The sequence below is a fragment of the Carassius gibelio genome, chromosome A18 (assembly GCF_023724105.1).
Source record: "Carassius gibelio isolate Cgi1373 ecotype wild population from Czech Republic chromosome A18, carGib1.2-hapl.c, whole genome shotgun sequence".
Classification (NCBI taxonomy): Eukaryota; Metazoa; Chordata; class Actinopteri; order Cypriniformes; family Cyprinidae; genus Carassius; species Carassius gibelio.
The window spans coordinates 5127137-5148029 of record NC_068388.1 but is presented as its reverse complement, the minus strand read 5'-3'; the positions used below and the strand labels follow the sequence as shown (position 1 = coordinate 5148029).

General features: G+C 36.0%; 1 protein-coding gene across 2 annotated transcripts in view; it reads right to left on the bottom strand.

Annotated features, from left to right (window-relative positions):
* The window catches only part of LOC127934749 (voltage-dependent calcium channel subunit alpha-2/delta-1-like), a 92517-nt gene that overhangs the window by 44141 nt on the left and 27483 nt on the right, over positions 1 to 20893 (bottom strand). For both annotated transcript variants that reach the window (XM_052532321.1, XM_052532320.1), the window contains exons 4-10: positions 11342 to 11401; positions 9122 to 9157; positions 8358 to 8490; positions 2451 to 2582; positions 685 to 754; positions 495 to 545; positions 187 to 286 (exon numbers count right to left, since the gene is read on the bottom strand). In XM_052532321.1, the coding sequence (XP_052388281.1) occupies positions 187 to 286; positions 495 to 545; positions 685 to 754; positions 2451 to 2582; positions 8358 to 8490; positions 9122 to 9157; positions 11342 to 11401 (582 nt within the window). The remainder of the gene's footprint in view (positions 1 to 186; positions 287 to 494; positions 546 to 684; positions 755 to 2450; positions 2583 to 8357; positions 8491 to 9121; positions 9158 to 11341; positions 11402 to 20893) is intronic.

Genomic DNA, 20893 nt, shown 5'->3' with positions numbered 1-20893 from the left:
ATACAAATTAGGAATATTACAACAAAACCAACAAATTCTAGAAAAAAACGTACTGGTGCAAAACAATGTTCCAGAATTGCTTGGAAAAATATGGAAATGTGAAAACCAGATTGAGAAAATGCAATTTTACTAGTTACAATGTTACTTTGTAAACAGTGTGCACACAAGCCACGTGATCTTACTTACATGGACAACATTGACATAATCATCATCAGAAAGTGTCTCCAGCATTTCACTGACAGAAGTTCGGATCAATTTAAGGGTCAGTCCAGACACACTTCCACTCCTGCAACACACCAGCACAAACACAACAGCAGTTAAAAATAAAGTTCACACAACAAAGAAAACCCTTGTCATCATTTAACAACATGAGGGTGAGTAAAATGACAACTATATGATGTTTATGTTTTTATTTTCTTATCATCGATGGATGGATAGAGCATGTAAGACTAAATGCAAATTGATGCAAAAAAGCACATACACATAATACTCACGCATCAACAAGAATCAGCATGTCCTTGGGCGAAGCGGCACCTTGAACATACCTGGATACAAAGAAAGAAATATTCTGGATCTCTTTCAAGGAGAATTTTAAACTGAGAGAACAAAGAATAAAAGGTTCAAGAATAAAAGGGAACAAACACAAATAATTCAGAGCGCACACACAGAAACACATATTAGTACCAAGGTCGCCGGCGCACATCATACAGGTCGATTTTACTGGGTGTTTTCCTGGCATCCATCCAAGGGGAAGCTGAATGGACAGAGACAGCATATGGAAATATGAGTGACCCCTGATCCCGAAATCCATTTGATTTGTCACATCTCTGTCATGAGCACATCAGCAAGCCTTGCTAGAAACCTGTTTGTGTGACCAGTGGGGGGTGGTTTGTGGTTCATATTGACTGCAGTGAGCCGACATGTGGGGGGAAATAGGGCTTTGGTGGCCCCAGTAGAATTTCAGCTTCGATTTTTCTCTTTAATGGAGAAAATAACCTGGTGCAAATGAGGGTGCTCACCTGTGACTATCACAGCTGAACATATAACAAGATGTGTTTCCTCATAAATGGCATCCCACGTTGGTTCTGACATTTAGTGAGTGGATTGCAGCTGTAAATGCTGACAGATAGTCTGAGACACTGCGATTTGGCCGTAACAAAGTAATCGACCAGTGTTATGCCAGCTATAATTAATTGAAGTTTACAAGAATCAATATTTTATAGGCGCATATTTTTCTATAACGAGACAATCAATAGTTGGGAGCACACATCTTATTATATTACAGTCTTAAAGGAATACTTCACCCAAAATGTCGCTACAAGCCCATATGACTTTTTTCTTCCATGGAATATAAATGATGAATTTCTGAAGACTAAACCAGGCTTTCCTCTTAATATAATAAAAGTGAATGAGGACTAAGGTCTTTAAACACCATAATAATAATTATAATAAAAAAAATTTAAACCTTAAATAAATCATCAAAGTGGTCCATATTACTTGTGCACTATATTCAGAGTCTGATAAAGAGGAACTGATTAATATGCCAGTAATAATAAAAAATTGTGATGATGCAAGTTCAAGTAGGGTTTTTTGTAACTGATATTTCACTGAAAATATTGCCTTTTGCTCTTCATGCTGCATTCAAAAACATTCATGAGAAAAACATTTGTGAAAGAATCATTCTTTTTGAGTCAGTCTGGTTCATACATCAATTGAATCAATGATTCGTTCAATTATCTAGTTTTATCCAGTTCAATTATTCAATGATCCAGCTTTAACTGTTTATAGCAAAGTGGAGACTATCAGTGAATAATTTTGATCTGTTCCTTGCACAAAGTGTTTGTATGGCTTCAGAAGTTATATGGACCTCTTTTATGATCCTTCTTTTCTGAAGATTGACAGCCGCTGTCTTTACTCACTTTCACTATATGAAAAAGAATAACCATATTCTTCCAAAATTTAGCTTTTGCATCCTGCAGAAGAAACAAAAGTCATATAGGTTTAGCAAAAACATAAGGGTGGCAGATTTATTGGAGAATTATTCCTTTACAAACAACACATATTCATTTCAGAAATGCAAACTCTTAGGGGACGGGGGTTCAATGGTGGCTGATACACTTTATATGCAACGTTTTTTTTTAGTAAAGCCTTACCAATTACAAATCTGAAAGTAATGAAAATGAATTGAGCACCTAATTACTTTTCTCCTCTGTCATCATTAAATCTCAGAAGAATACAATAAGCTCTCTGCTGAGCTGCTGAGATATTTTATATTATAATTTGTTATGAAAATTTGGTGTAATCTGAGCTGGGACTGCATGCTATGTTTACCAATTAGAGACAGCGGAGTCTTGCAAAGGGATGGGGAGGATGTGTATCTGTGTGATTCTGATTGTAACATGCACTGAAATGTGTGAGTTCAGAATAAAACAGACACTATAAGACATTACCTGGGTAATAGCGAGCTAATCCAGTAGCACTGCCGAACACTTGCCATAGTAGCGTTGGATCCTCTTCTCGGTTTTTCTTAAAGACATCCTCCAACGCTTCAGTCCAGTTCAGCTCATTTAACACAATGGTTGCTGGAAAACAGGCAATAACATACAATGTTTAGTATTTCATTGATCATTTGTTACGAGTTCAGTCTGGAATCTAGATTTAACAAAAGACTTTGCTTTTTTTTATTATTCCAATATGCAGATTAGTGGTCAACAAAGGTTTTTTTTTTTTTTTTTACTATGGTGAACTCTTATTCTTAGATGCACTATAGCACATTATAGCTTTTCTAGCTTATGTATATCTGAACAAATAATTTGGTAAATTAATTTGTAACAGTGGTTCACTCTTAAAAATAAAGGTGCTTCACAATGCCACAGAAGAACCTGTCTGAATGGTTCCATAAAAAGCCTTTAACAGTGTCTCATTTCAGTTAAGTTTAACTTGAAATACTTAAAAACTAAAACTATATAACTATAAACTGTAGACATAAAATAAAAACTAATTCAAAACCCAACAATATCGCAATAATACAAAAATAATACGGTGAACACTACAGTAAAACAGTAATATTTTGAAATATTATTACAATAACTGTTTTGCATTTAAATATATAATAATTTAAAAGGTAATTTATTTCTGTTATAGTAAAGCTGAATATTGAGCAGCCATTACTCCAGTCTTCAGTGTCACTTACATAATCCTTCAGAACATGATCCTTACTAATTTCAACTTTTGACCAGTACAGTACGTACAAACAAACAAACAAATTATTTATTTATTTATCAAATTGAATGCAAAATGAATTCTTATAAATTATTCATTTATTTATTTATTTTTACATCACCATTAACTAACGTCATACAATATTTGAATACTTTAATCTATTTATAGAGGTCATGGTGCTTATATTGACTTGCACAGTCCAGAGAGAGGAAATTAACTGAGAGAAGGAGGAGAGACACAAAGAGAGGTGTAATTTACTCTCATCTCAAATGCTGTTAACCGAATAAATCTGTGCTATGCAGGGGCTCTTCATCTCCACACCGGCAAACAAGCTGATTGACTGTACTACATCATCACTGAAGGAACCATGGAAACCTATAATCATCCTATCAAACCTTTGCTTCTGAAAAAGGCTGTGTGCTGATAGGCAGTCAGAACTGCCAGTAGAGATATGCTAATCAGGTGAGAAAACACCCTGCGTGTCAACAATTATTGTAATGAAGCATGAAAAATTCAGTGTTATAACAATCATAACTTCCATTTTTTTGGTTAGCATGCAGCAGAGGCAGGAGGGCAGGGTTGAGAAAAAGAAAGAGGAAGCAAACGAGAGGCACATTTTCTTCAGCCTTTTGTCTAAAAAGACAAAAAGACTGATCAATGACTTGAGAGGAACTGCAGCCTGTGCAACAAATCATGTTATGTTTGAATAGCACATATTATAGAAATACCGACATAATCAGATTTACACTTTCTCTGAAGAAAAAATGTGAGCTGAACTTGCAAGTGCAAACTCAATGTGACAGCGAATGCTAGGGTGCCTGTCTATTTGTCCACCTGTCTCTCCATCTACCCATCTATATGCCCATCCACCCATCTATCAGTCAATTTACCCTATATGTGCATCTATTTATCCCTTTATTTATCCATTCATTCATTAATTTATATACCCAACTCTTATCTATCCATCTATCCATTCATCTGTCATCCAATACCCATTTATATGTTCATCCATCCATCCATGTTTACCTAGTTTAATTAAACCATCAAAATATGAGGAACGTTATATTTGGAAAAGGAAAAAATAAACTTGGTTAAAGTATTTAACTGACAAAATTATTTGGCAAAAAAGGCAAAGAACAGCTTATAATGAAATATGGGGTTTGTTTTACCATGCAAAAAAACAAAAAAAATAAAAAAAAAGCACAGAAAATAAAAAGCTCACCAAAAAAATACAGTATACTTTGTCTACAATATAATCTTTTTTTTTAATATTTGAATAAAGGGGCGAGGATAAAGTTTAAAGCTTTTTATACACAAAAATGTGCCCATTAGCCCTTTTTGATTGAGGGGTAAAACATGAACACAACAATAAAAAAAAAAATGAATTAATTAAAAAAGTGCACTTTGCTTTAACTGAATACAAACTGAAATCAGATTCACACCACTAACATGCTCTGGCCACAGTACATTATGCCTTTTGACAGCCTTGCACTATTTGACAGTCAATATTATTTCTTTCTAACATCAAATGTGAAAAAAAAAAAAAAGTTTTTTTTTTTAGTACAGTATTGTGAAGTAACAAATCTCAACGCTTCAAAGTATTGATTATTTCATCAGGCTCTACTTATATTACATCAACCCTTTTGAATGTGAAGGAGGGTAAATTTGCCAGCACCCACTGTGAGTTGTCTGTCTCAATCATGGTTAAGTTGTTCTTGGTGTAAGCTGACTGTGGCATGGGAGCTCACCCACCCTCCTCTATAGGAAACCCTAAATGATGTACTACTTTATCCACGAAAATCCAATTTTCTCCCCGACGGGAGCAGCAGATCTGTGTGTGCTGGTGGTTCCAGGCTATTTGCGGTTTCTGAGTGTTTGATAGAGGTTGATGTGTGCAAACTTCTTTTAGAGTCGCTAGAGAAAGCCACTAGGTTCTCATTGCCTTACATAGAGTCAACAACCTCTGGAATTAATGGACATTTAGACACTTCAGTAATATTGGACATTCCTCACACACAACTGTGTCTCAGCACAGAGTATGAGAGGGCCTGTCGCCAACTCGATTCTATACACGTACTATGTTTCCTTCTGGCACAAGGTCGGGTCAGACCCAAGACCACAGCAATTATAGCTCTACCTTTCTCGCCTTCCATCTATGTCTCTTTCTGTCACTTGGTTACAGTGTTGGGCAAGTTACTTTTAAAAAGTAATTAGTTACAGTTACTAGTTACTTCTTCCAAAAAGTAACTAAATTAGTAACTCAGTTACAAATTTTTAAAGTAACTAGTTACTTAAGAAAGTAACTATTGCGTTACTTTCAAGTAAAATTAAATTTTAAATGCTCAAACGTGACCCCACCTCTACCCCTCTTTAAAGGAACTTAAAATACATGTGCATGTTCAATTATTTATGATAAATCTGAATATTATAATGAAATGGACACTTAATACAATACATTATTAACAGAAACATGAAACATTGTACACACATCTAAAAAAAAAAAGTTGCTGTGGGACAAAGTGAGACTAGCCTCCAATCAAATGGCATGTATGTAGATATTATGTTTATATAGTGGATCAATGCAAATAACACGATAGATTTTTGGGAACTTTTGATATTTCCTTTTATTGTTTCTTTAATTTCTTGAAGGAAAAAGTAATGTATATACTTCTATTTAGAGAAGGCTACTTTTGGATTATTTGGGCTCGTCGCCATACCTGTCTCTCGTTGACTGACTGGCTTGTGTTGTTCGTTGTGTGTCCTGTCCTGTCCGATGATGGGTCGTTCGCGAATGAGCGTTAGTGATGATGGATCGACTCGTTCGCGAATGAGCTTTTGAGGAGTCGTTCGCGATTCGCGAATGAGCCGACTCTAAGAGCCGGCTTTTTTAGTTGAACTTCGGGAGCTGGCTCGCATATCTGAAGAGCCAACTCTATTTTTTCAAATTTAGCCTATAGAAATTAAATAATTATGTAATAAAAATTGAAATATTATAGTCAAAGTCATTTAAAGAGCCGTTTGTGAGCCAAAGAGCCGGCTCTTTTCAGTGAGCTGAGTCAAAAGAGCCGAATTCCCATCACTACTATGCGTGCTTTCGAAAACCCGCCCAACTCTACCTCTGATTGGCTTACAATGAAATTTTACTCTACCTCAGCCAATCGTCAGCATTTATGCGCTTGTCTCGTGCTCTGCCCACTAACCAAGGAAGAACAGTAAAAAAAAGTATTTGCCTCTCGCTCAGAGATCTAGTTGGTCTGATGAAAAAAAAAAAAACAGCTTCATCATCAGTTATAGTAACGCGCCGCATTTTTTGGCAGTAACGGTAACGGCGTTATTAAGATGAGAAGAGTAATCAATTAGATTACTCGTTACTGGAAAAAGTAATGCCGTTAGTAACGCCGTTATTTATAACGCCGTTATTCCCATCACTGCTTGGTTATTTTCCCTCTCGCCTACCATAACAAATAAGTTTAAAGGAAAATCTTATACAAAAGATTTAATTCTGCCATCATTTCTTAAACTATTTTTTACATATTGTCTCATCCATACAATTAACATGAATGGTAAAGAGACCTGGCAAGATCCAAAAAATTATGAAAAAGTATCTAAGCAACTTGCAAAAATAGTCTGTATGATGAGGCTGACTGCAAAAGGAAGTCAATCCCATTGACTTCCCATGTTAAATTGTCCAACTTTACAGCAGAAAAACATGTTTACAGCCTGGTGCAAAAAAAAATATTTCGATCTAAATAGCAAATTTTGCCCTTCATGACAACTGTGAGGGGGGTGAATGTTTTTACAACTCATCCGTTTAAATTATATTAAGACTTAAAGTTCTGCATAATTAAGGGCGTGGTCACTTGAGTGACAGGTGGATTGCCGCTGCTGACACTGCCGTCACGCTAAGTGGGCGTGGCTTCAGCAAATAGCTCCCGCCTTTTTGCCCGTTTTTGATTGTCTGGGAGAGTGAGGCGATGACGGGCTGCCAAGATGGCGACGGCACGCTCTGCACACTTTAGGCTTTAAAAACACACTTCAGGAGTCTACGGGTGACGTCACAGACCCCACGTCCATGTTTTTATACAGTCTACCCTCAAAATCGACAAAACAAACATCTTTAGTATTTTGATTTATTTTTAATATACTGGTCTTTTGGAATCAACAGTATCCATGCACGTAATAAATGTACATAAAACAGCAGCTTTTCTAGGATTCATGCAATTTTAAGCAACCCATACTTCTCAGTTCGGAAAATACTTCTGTAAAAATTTGAAAGAATCACGTTTCAGAGTATAACAATATTCATTTCTGAGTGTGAGTGGGGGAATCCCTGGATCTTTATATGCCAATAACATTTGCTATAAATCACAAAATTAACAGACTTTAATAACCAACACATAACCAGATGAAAAAGCCCTACCCAAAATGCCTTAATGACTCACACATTGAATTAGAAATAGCAATATAGCATTAGGAAATGACTCACAGATAATTGCATAAAATGGTATACAATTACAAGACAAGTGTCAAGGAAACTCCCTTCTTAAATTACAGGGGTAGCCACCTCTGTCAGCATGTGCTGGAAATACTGAAGCATCACTTGATCTCTGAACTGATTCAGTATTCTTTATTTAAAAGTAAGGCTCATCCTCCATATAACATAATGCTTAATACATGGTACATCTGTCATTCAAATACTCTGCTTAGCAAAGGCCACAATGGTCAAAGTAATTACCTGAATGTATTTGTCTTCCATTTAGTGTGCATGTATGTGTATGACACGGTCAATAGGGAAGAGCCGTCTAACTCTATGGCTTGGCCAGCCTACTATCCCTGCTTAAAAACATTTTGTGAAATACAGTTTAAATAGATGCACATGCATACAGTAGGTTTTTTCCAAACAATCACACCTGCACTTATTCTGACAAAAGTTTCCCTAGAGAGTCTTTGCTGTCAAATAGATTCTCCTCCAAAGGCTCTTATAAAGACACACTTATACTCTGTTTTATAACTGACATCCAAAGCAATCAGCAGCAGAGCGTCTCATTAGATTCCCAGCAGTAGATAATATGTTACAGCGGAGCAGGCAGAGCGCTATGGAAGTGTGTCTGTGGGGGGGTGGGGGAGTTACTTACAGCCGTCATATATGTCTGTGGGGATATGCACAGCTGTATGGTTGTAGGAGGTGAGGCGGTTTTTGAATGACGGGTCTTCCTTAAATTCAGGTCTGATCCGGTTTTTTCTTCCTTCTGTTTCATTGGCTTCAAGCTGGAAGAGAAACAACAACAATCAGCTCTGGTATTGTACATATCTCCAGTAAATCCAGTTATGAACTTTCTGTTCATCAAAAAATGTATCAAGGTTTCAACTAAATATAATTAGAATCACTAAATCAGCATATATATATATATATATATATATATATATATATATATATATATATATATATATATATGTGTGTGTGTGTGTGTGTTTGTGTGTGTGTGTGTGTGTGTGTGTGTGTGTGTATATATATTACACAAAATTTTCTATCAAATAAATGTAACTTTGATGAGTGACTTCTTTCAAATTTTGAATGGTATATGTACAGAAAAATCTGTCCTTTCTGATGGATAAAAAAACAAACAAACAAAAAAAATGTGTTTTACACAGACTCATCCTAATTGGCAGCTGGGATGTATGGCACACAGCAAGTGTGTATCCGCCAGCTGAGTCTGCATTAGCTGAGAAGATATATTCTCATCATATCTTGACTGCCTGAAATAACTCACACATAAGCTCACTAATGCATGATCATAACCGGACAGAAGAGCTCATGTTATTCATGTTTGATGTAGTATCTGCACACACAAAAAAACAGACTGTCTGTGTGCTGTAGAGTCTTGAATTGTTTACTCACATTATCCTTGGCATTATAGTAAACTATATCATCTTCCTGCAGAGAAAAAGAAAAAAAAATAATAATTAAAAAGAAAGGAACATTTTTCAGGTTTATAAAGGGATATAAAAGCACCATTAAGATATGTGTTCTCAGAGGTACAATTTTTTTGTAGCTTATGCACAACCTATTTTCTATTATAGGGTTCAAACCTGAAACCTTTTGGTTACCAGCCCAGATCTTAAAACACGTACAGTATGCCTGTGATATGTCCTCATAAAACCTCCCCATCATGTGAATCATACAGTGGAAGTATCACTGTACTAAGCCAACTATGCATACAGCATGTGTTCCACAGATCTGAACTTTCATACATTTGCTTTGTAGCAAGTGGGAAATATATTAAGGCGATCTAAAGAAAGCCTGGTCTTGCAGCAAGTGGTCATGATGACCAGCTGATGTTCAACTGCTCTGGGCCATCAGTGCTGTCGGGGTCAGGCATTTTTGAACATTCACAGCATATGGTGGGTCTGTGTGTGTGTGTGTGTGTGTGTGTGTGTGTGTGCCTACAGTAAAAATAAATCCGTGGAAGAAATGCAGAATGTGTATTCAGTGAAATCAAATCTTCAGACATCACCACGGAGTGAAATAAGATCCATTAAGCTGCAACACATTCCCCCACTTAAACACAACACACAGAGGAAAAACACTGTGGTCAATGGTACAATCAGATTATTTATTCATCACTTTATTCACTTGTTTGCATTTAATTGAAATACTCTTGATTTCATTTAACCGATTTAATTTAACTAAACAAAAAGGTCTAACACACCAAAGCATTTAGCAGTGAAACCGAGCGGAGGTATTATCAATTTCAATAGCATCTCCTGCCAGAGGTCTTCATTTGGAATGATCTATATAAAAATCTGCATAACACTTCAGAATTTATTCTTGTGATCAAGTAAGCAATCTACTATTCTGCCTAAAATAAAAATTAATGTGCAGGATGTAAACTGATACTTTTATTATTAATATTATTATTATTATTTTATGAATACAACTGTTAAAGTAATAGTCTGCCTGAATAATGCAAAATCTGTCATTGTAGAAAAAAAAAAAAAAAAAGAATTTCTCAAAATATTTTATTTTATGCTCCATAGAAGGGGGGGGGGCATACAGGTTTGGAACAATATGCGGGTAAGTGAATAATGACATTTATGAAATTTAGATTTTGAATTTTTGGGTGAAAAAAAAAAAAACATTCTAAAACAAATATGTCGGTGGACATTGATGCGAGAGGACAGTAGAGTGATGTTTTCTCTGGATGAAGCGTTATTATGGATTGTGGACTCATATTTTGGCCAGAAATTGTGATTTAAATAGCAACTTTTCACTTTTGTGTGTGAACTATCCCTTTAAGTCTGGATATGCAATCTCATTGGCTGAAAGGTCACACAGAACCATGCTGTTAGACCACCATAGTTGCATGATAAGTCACTTGTGAGTAGAGATGGTTGACTAGTCATCTAGCAGCCAGCTAGCTAGTCGATTAGGGGAGTTGGCCAGTTAGTGTTAATATTTTTGGCAGCAGTGTTTTAATGAGCATGTTGACAGTGTGCTGTTACACAGCTGCACTGTAAAATTCTCCACTGGAAAAGTCTTTAAATTCATGCCCTTTAAAGCACCACTAGATGCACTAATACAGACCTCTTTGGCCTTTGCATTGCCGCATTACAGCATTGAATCTCGTGATGTTTTTGAGCATTTCAATTTAAAAAAAGTCAAACTTTAAAAAGTTCTATCTCTTTTTGAAAGCAAAAATGGGTCTTATGTAAACAGTACCCAAGAAATGTGGGATGCATGGCAGATTTTAATTTCAATGTACTTTTATATTATAGTATTTGGATACTCATGGTGATACAGGAGTAATTCCAAATCTGCATTCATTCCAAATCTATATACTTTTTTTTTTCTATGCAACACATAATGTTGAAAAAATGTCTGTATTTTTTGTATAAATAGAAGAAAAAAATTCTTCTTTTGTTTTGGTTTGGAACAGTATGAGGGTGAGTAAATCATGACATAATTTCCATTATCCCTTTAACATCTTTTCTTCTAACGCCACTTTATGTCCTTGTAAAAGGGCAATAAAAAACACCTGGATTGAATTGATTTGAAATGTTAAGTCAAAGAGAATAATTGAATATGCACCTTGCAAATGTTCCGTGTAGAAGTACTTACTTCAAATTCATCTTTCCATTGATGCTCCATTTGGAAATTCTCAGCTGCGGTTGCCAAAGTCTATAAAAAGAAAAAGAGGTAAAAAAATCATTTGAATTAGTTAAGCACTGCATCAACATTTTTGTGATGATGATCAAAACTCTGATAATAAGAAATTAAATGTTTACTGTAAAGCTGTATTATCTGGCCCTACTAGATATGTATAGTTCACTTTTTTTCCATCACAATATAAAAAATAAAAAGACTCAAAAAATTTTCTAGCAGCCTTGGTTCTTGCCCAAAAGGTGACACCAAACAAAAAATGCGGGCAAGAGATTTGACAGGACGGTGGGTTCTGTTTAAGAAAAGGGCAGAACAGAGCAAAAACAGAACGAACATTCAGGTCTTTGTTCTGTCACCCGGAGCTCTCAGCAGCTCAACCCCCGCAACACACTCAGTCTGAGAGTCTTCCCAGAAGGAAATGGTACTGTAACATGATGTGACATTTCAAGAACAAGGACGAGGATTCATGAGTTCTCAATCTTTGATACGTACAATATTTCCGAATATATGCTGGGATTTCTACAACTCGGACACAACAGAATTAATTCTGGTGCTTCTGTCAGTTACACACATGGTTAACCTAAATCAGCAAATGCATAACTAAAGAGAAAAAATATCAGTCTCAATGCTGTGCAGAATATACAGAGTCTTTGAGAAGATCTAAATGACTAAATTCTTCAGCATCAACACACTTTTCTAAGTTACAATGTAGTAATATTAATCACTTACAATAGTGTTTAATATTACACTGCAGCCCCACTAGCTACTAACTCTTAACAGATTCATTTATTTTTTATTCAGTTATTTAAATGAGCAATTATCAATGTTGTATTTAGTGTAAACATATCTGAGTTCATTGCTTTTAGTAGTAAGTTTGACTGTATTTTAGCCATTTTAAATAATGAGCAGCTTATAAGGTTTAAGTAACTTTGTTAAATTAAAACGGCCATATCCTACATGTCTTCATGTAATTTAGTTTAACATTGCCATTTTCACCACTTATACCACCCTTAGAAGTAACCAGGCCATGTCAGGGAAAAATAGATAAAGATGGCTTAAAAAATAAAATAAAATAAACAAATAAAACTATTATAAATTAAAATAATTTGTTTATTTTAAATGCATTGGTAAAATAAATATAATTATTAATTTATTTATAAACACAAAAATAAAAACTATTTACTATACATAAATAAAATTATTTTTCTTTCAAAATATTATATATATATATATATATATATATATATATATATAATTTTCTTTTTTTTTTTTTTTTTTTACAGGGCAGGCTGGGTTTCTAAATACTGAACAAGTGTCAATATGTAAACACAGACAGTCATGTGCTAATACGCTCATTGTTGTGATATTCAAATTTATTAACCAGATGTTTCTGCAACTTAGTTTCAATTAATGGTCTGGTTAGACAAGGGAGGAAGCTTCGGCTAGCGAACTTTAAAGAGCCTGTCTACATAATACATCAAACTCTTATTTCAAAAGAGCAAAGAAAATGATATGACAAGAAGATGGAATCATATGAGCCTTATTCGCTTTAAAGGTTTCCTGGTTTGGAGCTTAGCTAAAGCTGATGTTTAGTAATGTGAGCTTCCCAACCCAGCATTTGCCTTAAATAAACAGATCCATCAAACCTCAAAACCTGCCAACTAACACAGATACCTGAGATCAAGATATTCTCTCAATAAAGCCATCGCTGCTCTGAAATCCAACCCTTCCTCTACAACTTTGTGTAATTATGCAATGCCCCACTTTTGAACCCCGAAAAGTTGTGTAATTTTGTAAGACAGCAAATGTGAGTTTGTAAGGTGGGAGCTAACGACTGCATTTCAGAATCAACTCATTCCAGTCTGCAACACCTCTCACAGTTTTGTCAAAAAACTTACAATGACACCCACCATCGAGGGGGGAAAAAAAGCACATCAGCCTTTCTATCCAGCCACTATGGATGCTGTTCTTATAAACAGATGGACACTCACACACATTATTAGACACTCTAGAGCTGGAAGTCTGGGCTGAGATCCAGCAGTCTCTGCACCTCCTCTGCACAGTCTGGGAGAAACTAAAAATACACTGTTTCACACTCCAGCACGTACACATTTAACACATGCACCCAGGACTTGTTATGCAGGATATGTAAGACTGCGTTCAGTTTAAACGTACTCTTAAAATACGGCAGCAAAATCAGAGAAATGCAAAACAGCAAGTCACTCGTCCTCGTACAATCGCACTACATTTATAACACACCGTCAGCGTGGCAACAAGTCAATTTATATCTATGCGTCATTGACAGCATGCTGCTGCCATAACAACCGTTTCCAGGAGAGACTCATTAGTGGCCTCTGGTCATTACAGGTCCTCAAGGAGAAAAGGTTCATGGGGTTCATAATGGAAACTAACACTGAAGTATTTCTGCTGCTCGTTATAGAGAATAATCAATTACGTACAATAGAGATAATGAAAGATGGAGGATGAGAGTTCCATTCATTCAGATGTTTCCTGGCAAAAAGTAAAGGTAGGCAAAGGTTGAGAGTTGAACTGATATGAACTGTAATTTCTGCAGCCACTCAGCAAGAAGACATCATCTTCAGATGACAACTAGGCAATGTAATGAGTAAAAACAACACTGAGACACCCATTACTGCAGGTAACATGCAAACGCTATCAATAAAAGAAGGGGAGAAAAAAGAAAAAGAAAAACAACAGAAAAAAAGGAAAAGGATAAAAAAAGTTAAAAATAAATTATTTCTATCAAAACAAAAACTGTAATGGCCCCAATTGTTCCCGGGTCGCTAGATTTTGCACTTTCACAATGCCAGTGATGACCCGGGATATGTGCGTGCTTTCACACACAACCCTTGAAGATCCCGTAACGACACGTGACATCAGCGTGTGACGTGTAATGTACGAGTCGAAAACATTAGGCACGTTATACTTTCACTGAAGCAAGCAAACGATCTCTGCGTCAGCGCGGAAAGTGAGGAAATAACTGATCTCTGCTTCATTACAGTTTGCACATATTTTTTTGTCGCGAACGTTGATCTAACTTCAAAACAGCCGGTAAAAGAGTTGCATCATCACTTCGACACGGAATTAGATCTGGCTTTTTTTCACACAGCGCTCGTCCCGGGTCGAACCCCGCAATGTTACTATGTCCCCAACCCGGGTTCAATGCGGAAGTCAATCCCGGGACGTGGTTGCTTTCACACAGAAGGCGACCCGGCAATGTTCCGGCAATATGACAGGTCCAACGTGCAGTGTGAAAGGGGCTCAGAGGACATAAATCATGTGACAAAATTTTAGATTTCTAAGCAAGCACTGAATGGAGCACCCATTAAAAGATGTTCAGCTAATTGGAACCGCTATAGGGTGTTAGGTGAACTCGATTCAACAGTAGGACTGAATTGTCCATGACAACGGTTCTAGTGGTGTTGGCAAAGTGTTATAAGAACTAACGCATTCAGTAAATCATGACCTTTGTGTATAGGTGTGTAGAACTGACAGTCCCAGTAATAAACTACAGCCGTTCCTGCTACTTCACTCCCCTCCAATTCATCAAGCTGATTACAGTAACCACAGTGGAGCAAGTCAATACCCTCACAGGACGTCCATCAATAGCTTTACTCCACTTTAATCTAGCCATACCGGAGAGAGAGTGTGGAGGGTGGGGGTTGAGCGAAAGCAAAAGCATTTCATTATAGATGAGTGAGTGTCACAAAGGTGCTCACTGGAATATCTTGCGAATCTCATGTGAAACACTGCATGCATATAATGTCCTGATGTGGTAAAACTCTGTTATAAAATTCACTTTTATGGATCTGAACAAGCTCGGAACAATTTTGCTATAGATATGAATGATACCTCAATTCATGATGCTTATTAAAGGGATAGTTCACCCAAACCTGTCCAAACCTGAATGAGTTTCATTCTACTGCTTCTTCAAAAAAAAAAGGGGGGGGGGTATTTTGAAGAATGTGAGTAATAAAACAGTTGCTGGTCCCCACTGACTTTCACAGCATGGAAGAAAATATTATGGAAGTGAATGGGGACCAGAAACAATGTGGTTACCCACAATCTTCAAAATATCCTCTTAGATGATTAGCAGAAGAAAGAAATTCACTTGAGTGTGAGTAAATGAATGCAAAATTCATTTTTGGGTGAACTATCACTTTAAGTAGAGGTGTGATGTTAGACTGGTTATGGTTTCCAACTGGAAGATGATAAAAGACGTGAAAATCAATCTGACTTGCATTGAAGGAGGGACCTGAGCTATATCTAGAGACCAGAATATCAAAGACATGAGGGTAGACTCTTTTAACTGGAGCCAGTAAGTAACCACCCTGAACACCCTAGCAACAGCATAGCAACACACTAACAACTACACAGAGCACCTTAGCAACCACCCTCAAATCACCTTTGAAAGCAGCACGTTTTGTACACCGTCGTCTTCTGAAGACTTTAATTAAAATTTCCTCTTTTTTTGAGTGTTTGGTTTCCTGTGTCTTTGAAGTTTTTTAAAAATGGTCACATAGGAAAACTAGACATGCATTTCAAGTAGAACACATCAGTGCTTGCAGCACAGAAAATCAATAAGGTAACTATTTAGTCATAGTTCAAAACTTTAAAGTAAATGCAAATATAGATAGAAGAGGGAGAAAGAAATATCGGTAATAGTTGGTAATGCAGTCCTTGGGTGGAAAAAAAAAGCACAGACTACAATTTAGTATGCAAGTATCACCAGGAATTCAACTAAAATGACATTCTGAAAGTGTCAATCAGAAATGTACAAACTTTATTATTTTGTACAAAATGTATTTTTCAGTGACCACTGCTAATACCAATAATTCGATGGCAGGGTAGAAGATGTTTTTAAAAACCGACAAAAATATAGATTTATAGGACAGTGCTATGTTAACTGAAGCTAAAACTATTACAAATCTTTGTAAAATCTAAATATCAGAAAAAATTAAGCTTTAAAGAAAGAAAGAAAGAAAGAAAGAATGTCCCCTTGACAAATAAATAAAATAAGTAGTGGAAATATACTATATATATATATATATATATATATATATATATATATATATATATATATATATATATATATATATATATATATTATTATTATTATTATTATTATTATTATTATTATACTTCAGTGCCTAGAGTTTGAGTACATTCAATTGTGAATTGCATGCAAAAAAAAAAAAAAAAAAAAAAAAAATTGTAAAGCAGGAAATTAATCAAATATGCTATTTTAGTACATTGGTGCTTTAAAACACTGTAACAACAGGGAATACACAAAGTCAGACATGCCTTTCGAACTAGTTTGCTCTTTGTGATTTAGGCTGATCTTTGCTCATGCTAAACCAGAGACGGCTCAGGTCCTGTCCATTTGGAATAAAGGGATTTTGATGGGACTGTAAACCACAGCATCACATAAAGGTGAAACAAATACATCTCTGAATGAGAAGAGAGAGAAGGAGATAGAGAAGGAACTCACCACTACTATACTATCACTCCCATCAACCCTGGATTATTCTATACACATGACAAAAGAACAAATGACACTCAGAGGCCTGAGATCACACGGATGCATTCATCTTTTTTTGTGATTTACATTAAGCTTCTCATTTGCTTCCAGAAAGCAAAGCTACCTGCTGCACAAATACTCAGCGCAACTGACAGCCTCATTTATTCTGCACGCATCCTGAAAACCAGCAACAAACACGATGCTTTTTCTTCAGTGCATCCCGATAAGAATATAGCAAAAACTATCTAAAGTTCACCTTCCTGTCACCTGAATGCACTCCGGTGACCTTACAGTACAGTTGGTCAATTATTCCAAAACAAAGACCCAGACAGACCGCAACGTGACACAGGCTATAAACTAAGCAAGGCCAAAGGTATATTGCTTTCTAATGGGAAACTTTGGCTGAGAGTCGTCATTGAGTTACAGCAGTCATTCATAAATCCTGTTTGGGGCTGCTCTCCTGGGCAGTGGTGAGTTTCATAAATGATTCAAGATCTGATGTGCACGTCTATTCACAGATGAAGATGTCCTCTGCCCTGTGGTGATGGACTGCAGCGTCAAACCCCCACACTAATATGGAGCACTGCCATGGCAGATGTTTAGGCAAGGACATTCAGTTGTAATTATTTGCAAAAATAAAACAAGCTTTTAAATTAAGTAAAGTGATGGGAAAAAAAACTCATAAATAAAAAACAAATGTATTATAATATTTGTACAAAATAATAATAATAATATACTATTATTATTATTTATTTAGCTTCAAAATATGCATTGTTTTTAATACAATTATTATTGTAAAAAAAACTAAATTGATACTATAAATGGCAATAAATAAATACATATAGTACATAAACTTACTTTGTATATTTTTTATCAATGCTAGATTTAGTAATTCATCTTCAAAGTCTGAATCAAATATATATTTGTTTTATTATTTAAACTGACAGTTTAAATTCAAGGGCAGTAAACCCTCCTCAGAAAACTTCATAGCAACAACCTGGCAACCACACAAACAGCACAATATCAGTGCATCACAGTCTGAGTAACTTCTCCATGTCATTTAATTTATTAAGACAGCTTTTTGAAGTCTAATGAAGTCTGTGTGCATGCCGGATTAACACACGAATTGGGCGAAAGCAGCACGAGAAGAAGTGTTATGATAGGATTATCCACTACTGTCAACTAAAGATTCTTTAACAATTGCAAATGGAATATTCAAATAACCTGGCAATCCAGAGATGGCAGTTGATTATGGTGATGGAAGTCGGTAGAAAGGTGACTTTAATAATGCAGATACTCCCTGGGGATACTCAGGCTGACAATAATGTTGCATTCATGACTGGATCGAAACACTGAAACACTGCTTTTCTTTTCCCCCAGAGGAGATGAGAGGAACGATCCAATTACCTCCAAGACATTACGTCTGGTTCCATTATTTAAGGGGCATAATCGTTAAACACGGCAGCCAACATTAGGCAGATGGTTTAGTGTGACGCCTGATTGGAGAAATCCCTTGGCCAATAATAACATGGACACAGATAACAGGTCCTAATCTACTATCATGCAATTTTATGGTTGATATTTTATCTACCTATTATTTTCCTTGGCTTCAGGTACATTACCAGTACATTACCCTAAACCTCCAAAAGTTAACAAAAAAAAAATAAAAAACTGTTTCGAGGACACACTCCATGAAAAGTTTCCCGGGAGCTATACAGTGCACAGTTCATTTCCCAAGCTCTCAATGCCGTGCAGCGTAATCGCATCTGTTCGGGGAGAAGTGTTTGATGCATATGGATGTAGAGGAGCTCAGACAGCTGCGACTCAGAAGCAAACAGAGTGTGCCGAGCATCCATCGCTCTTGCCCTGCCCTCATCAGTGGGCCTCCGGCTACCTTCACACACATGCCGTTATCGACAGCCCCCTCGCTAATGAAGAAGCCCATAGGCTAGAGCAAAGAGACAGATACGTCCCTCTAGTCCAACTCGCCTGAAAATCAATGAGCCATTTACAACAGCCTGCATCCTGTGACACCACACACCAATTTACAACCAGGGATATTAAGCCATGTAAAACAATGACCAATAAATAAATGAATGTATTTGTCCTTAATCAGTATTTTAGTCTAAACAACTTACACCTATAAAACACATAAACAACATCGAATAATCAAATAAATAATTGTTAATAAATCTAATAAATTAATAATAATTAAATAATCAAATAAAGATGAAATCAAACAAATACACACACACACACACACACACACATTTACATATACATATATAAATATATATATATATATATATATATGAGAGGTGTCAAGTAACGAAGTACAAATATTCGTTACCTTACTTAAGTGGAAATTTTGGGTATCTATACTTTACTTGAGAAAACTTTAGCCCAATTTGGCAACACTGCATCCATCATTTAGTTGGGAATTTCCAAGCCGCTGTCACCTACACCTGACCTTGTTGCCGCTTTTTCCTTGATTTTGCGGCACGGTTTCTTAAAAAATGCGATGGAATATGCAGGATATTTTTGCAATTTTATGTGATGAAATTGCGTGAACTTGCAAAAACTGCGGTTTGATGAAAAAGAGAAAAAAAAGTGATTCCCCCAACACCTTTTTCTCACTAGGCTACTACCTTAATGTAAAGAGCAATTTTTTATTGCTTCCTATGATAAGCGAGCATACTAAATCACAGAATATTTAAGTTGCAATCTCTTACTGCAACGTAAATTATTTGACATACTACTAATATAATTACAACTGTAAGTTTTTGGTACTGTTCTGTAACAAAAAAGTGCAATCTTACAACTGTAAAGTTGCATCAACTTCTGAATGAAACTACAACAGTGTTAGTAGCCTAGTGAGAAGGGGGTGTTGGGGGTATCACCTTTTTTTCTCTATTTCATCAAACCGCAGTTTTCGCAAGTTCTCACAATATAATTTGGCTGCACTGTCATGTAACAGATTGGGAAACTGCTTCGCACGTTCTTTTGCGCTTATTTTTGTTGGCAAATAAGAATGATTTGCGCGCTTCAAGTTTCACCCTTGTTTCACCGGTTTGCAGATAATGTTCACGTCACGTAATTATGTCACTTCATAAGTTTTTCAACTTTCTGCTAATATATATGTGAGTTTTTGGCAACGAAAATACAGGGATTATGAAATCATGCTAGCCCCGCATATTTTGCTTTCTGAAATCGGCAATTTATGCGGCAAAAGAGCGGCATATTTGAAAAATGCAACCCTGCATAAATATGCGGCCTTTGGCTGATTATGCATTAAATCAGGCGATCGCATAATCACGTTTTTCTGGAGGGACTGCCTTAACCCTGAATTCGCTAACAACGGTTTTGTTCGCCATTTCAAAGATTGCACCTATGAGTGGCTAACAGCTAGCACTGAGCACAACAAGTAATTTGTCCGTTTAATTTTTTTTTAATACAAGTAAAGGGACATGGAATGACAGACGCACAGACTTTATTTACAAGTGACAGGTGAGTGCTTAATTATTTGTCGAGTATTGATTCATGCTCATTGTTATGGAGGTGTGTGTGTGGTTTGATAATACTTTGGCATGGTGTGTGGATGTCCAGTATTTGTACAGTTCTGCTGCTGTGGGCGTGTCGTCATTTTAGAGTGACTTGAATGATCATAGTGAATCGTGTATTGATGGATTACTTTCACTGATCCATGTAGGGAAATGTATTCCGAATTTAACCCACCCCCATCTTGAAACAATAAACCTCTTTAAATTTATAAGAAGTACTACAATTGTATTCAATTTTGCTTTATTAAAAACATTTAATTGTGCTTTAAAGATATTAAGATATTTTACCAGAAAATAAGTCTAAAATACTGATGAAAAAATCAGTGAAGCAGACAAATAAAATAAAATAGAATTGTGTAAATGAATAAAAATAACAAATGAGATCTTTTTAATATCTCTCCGTTGTCG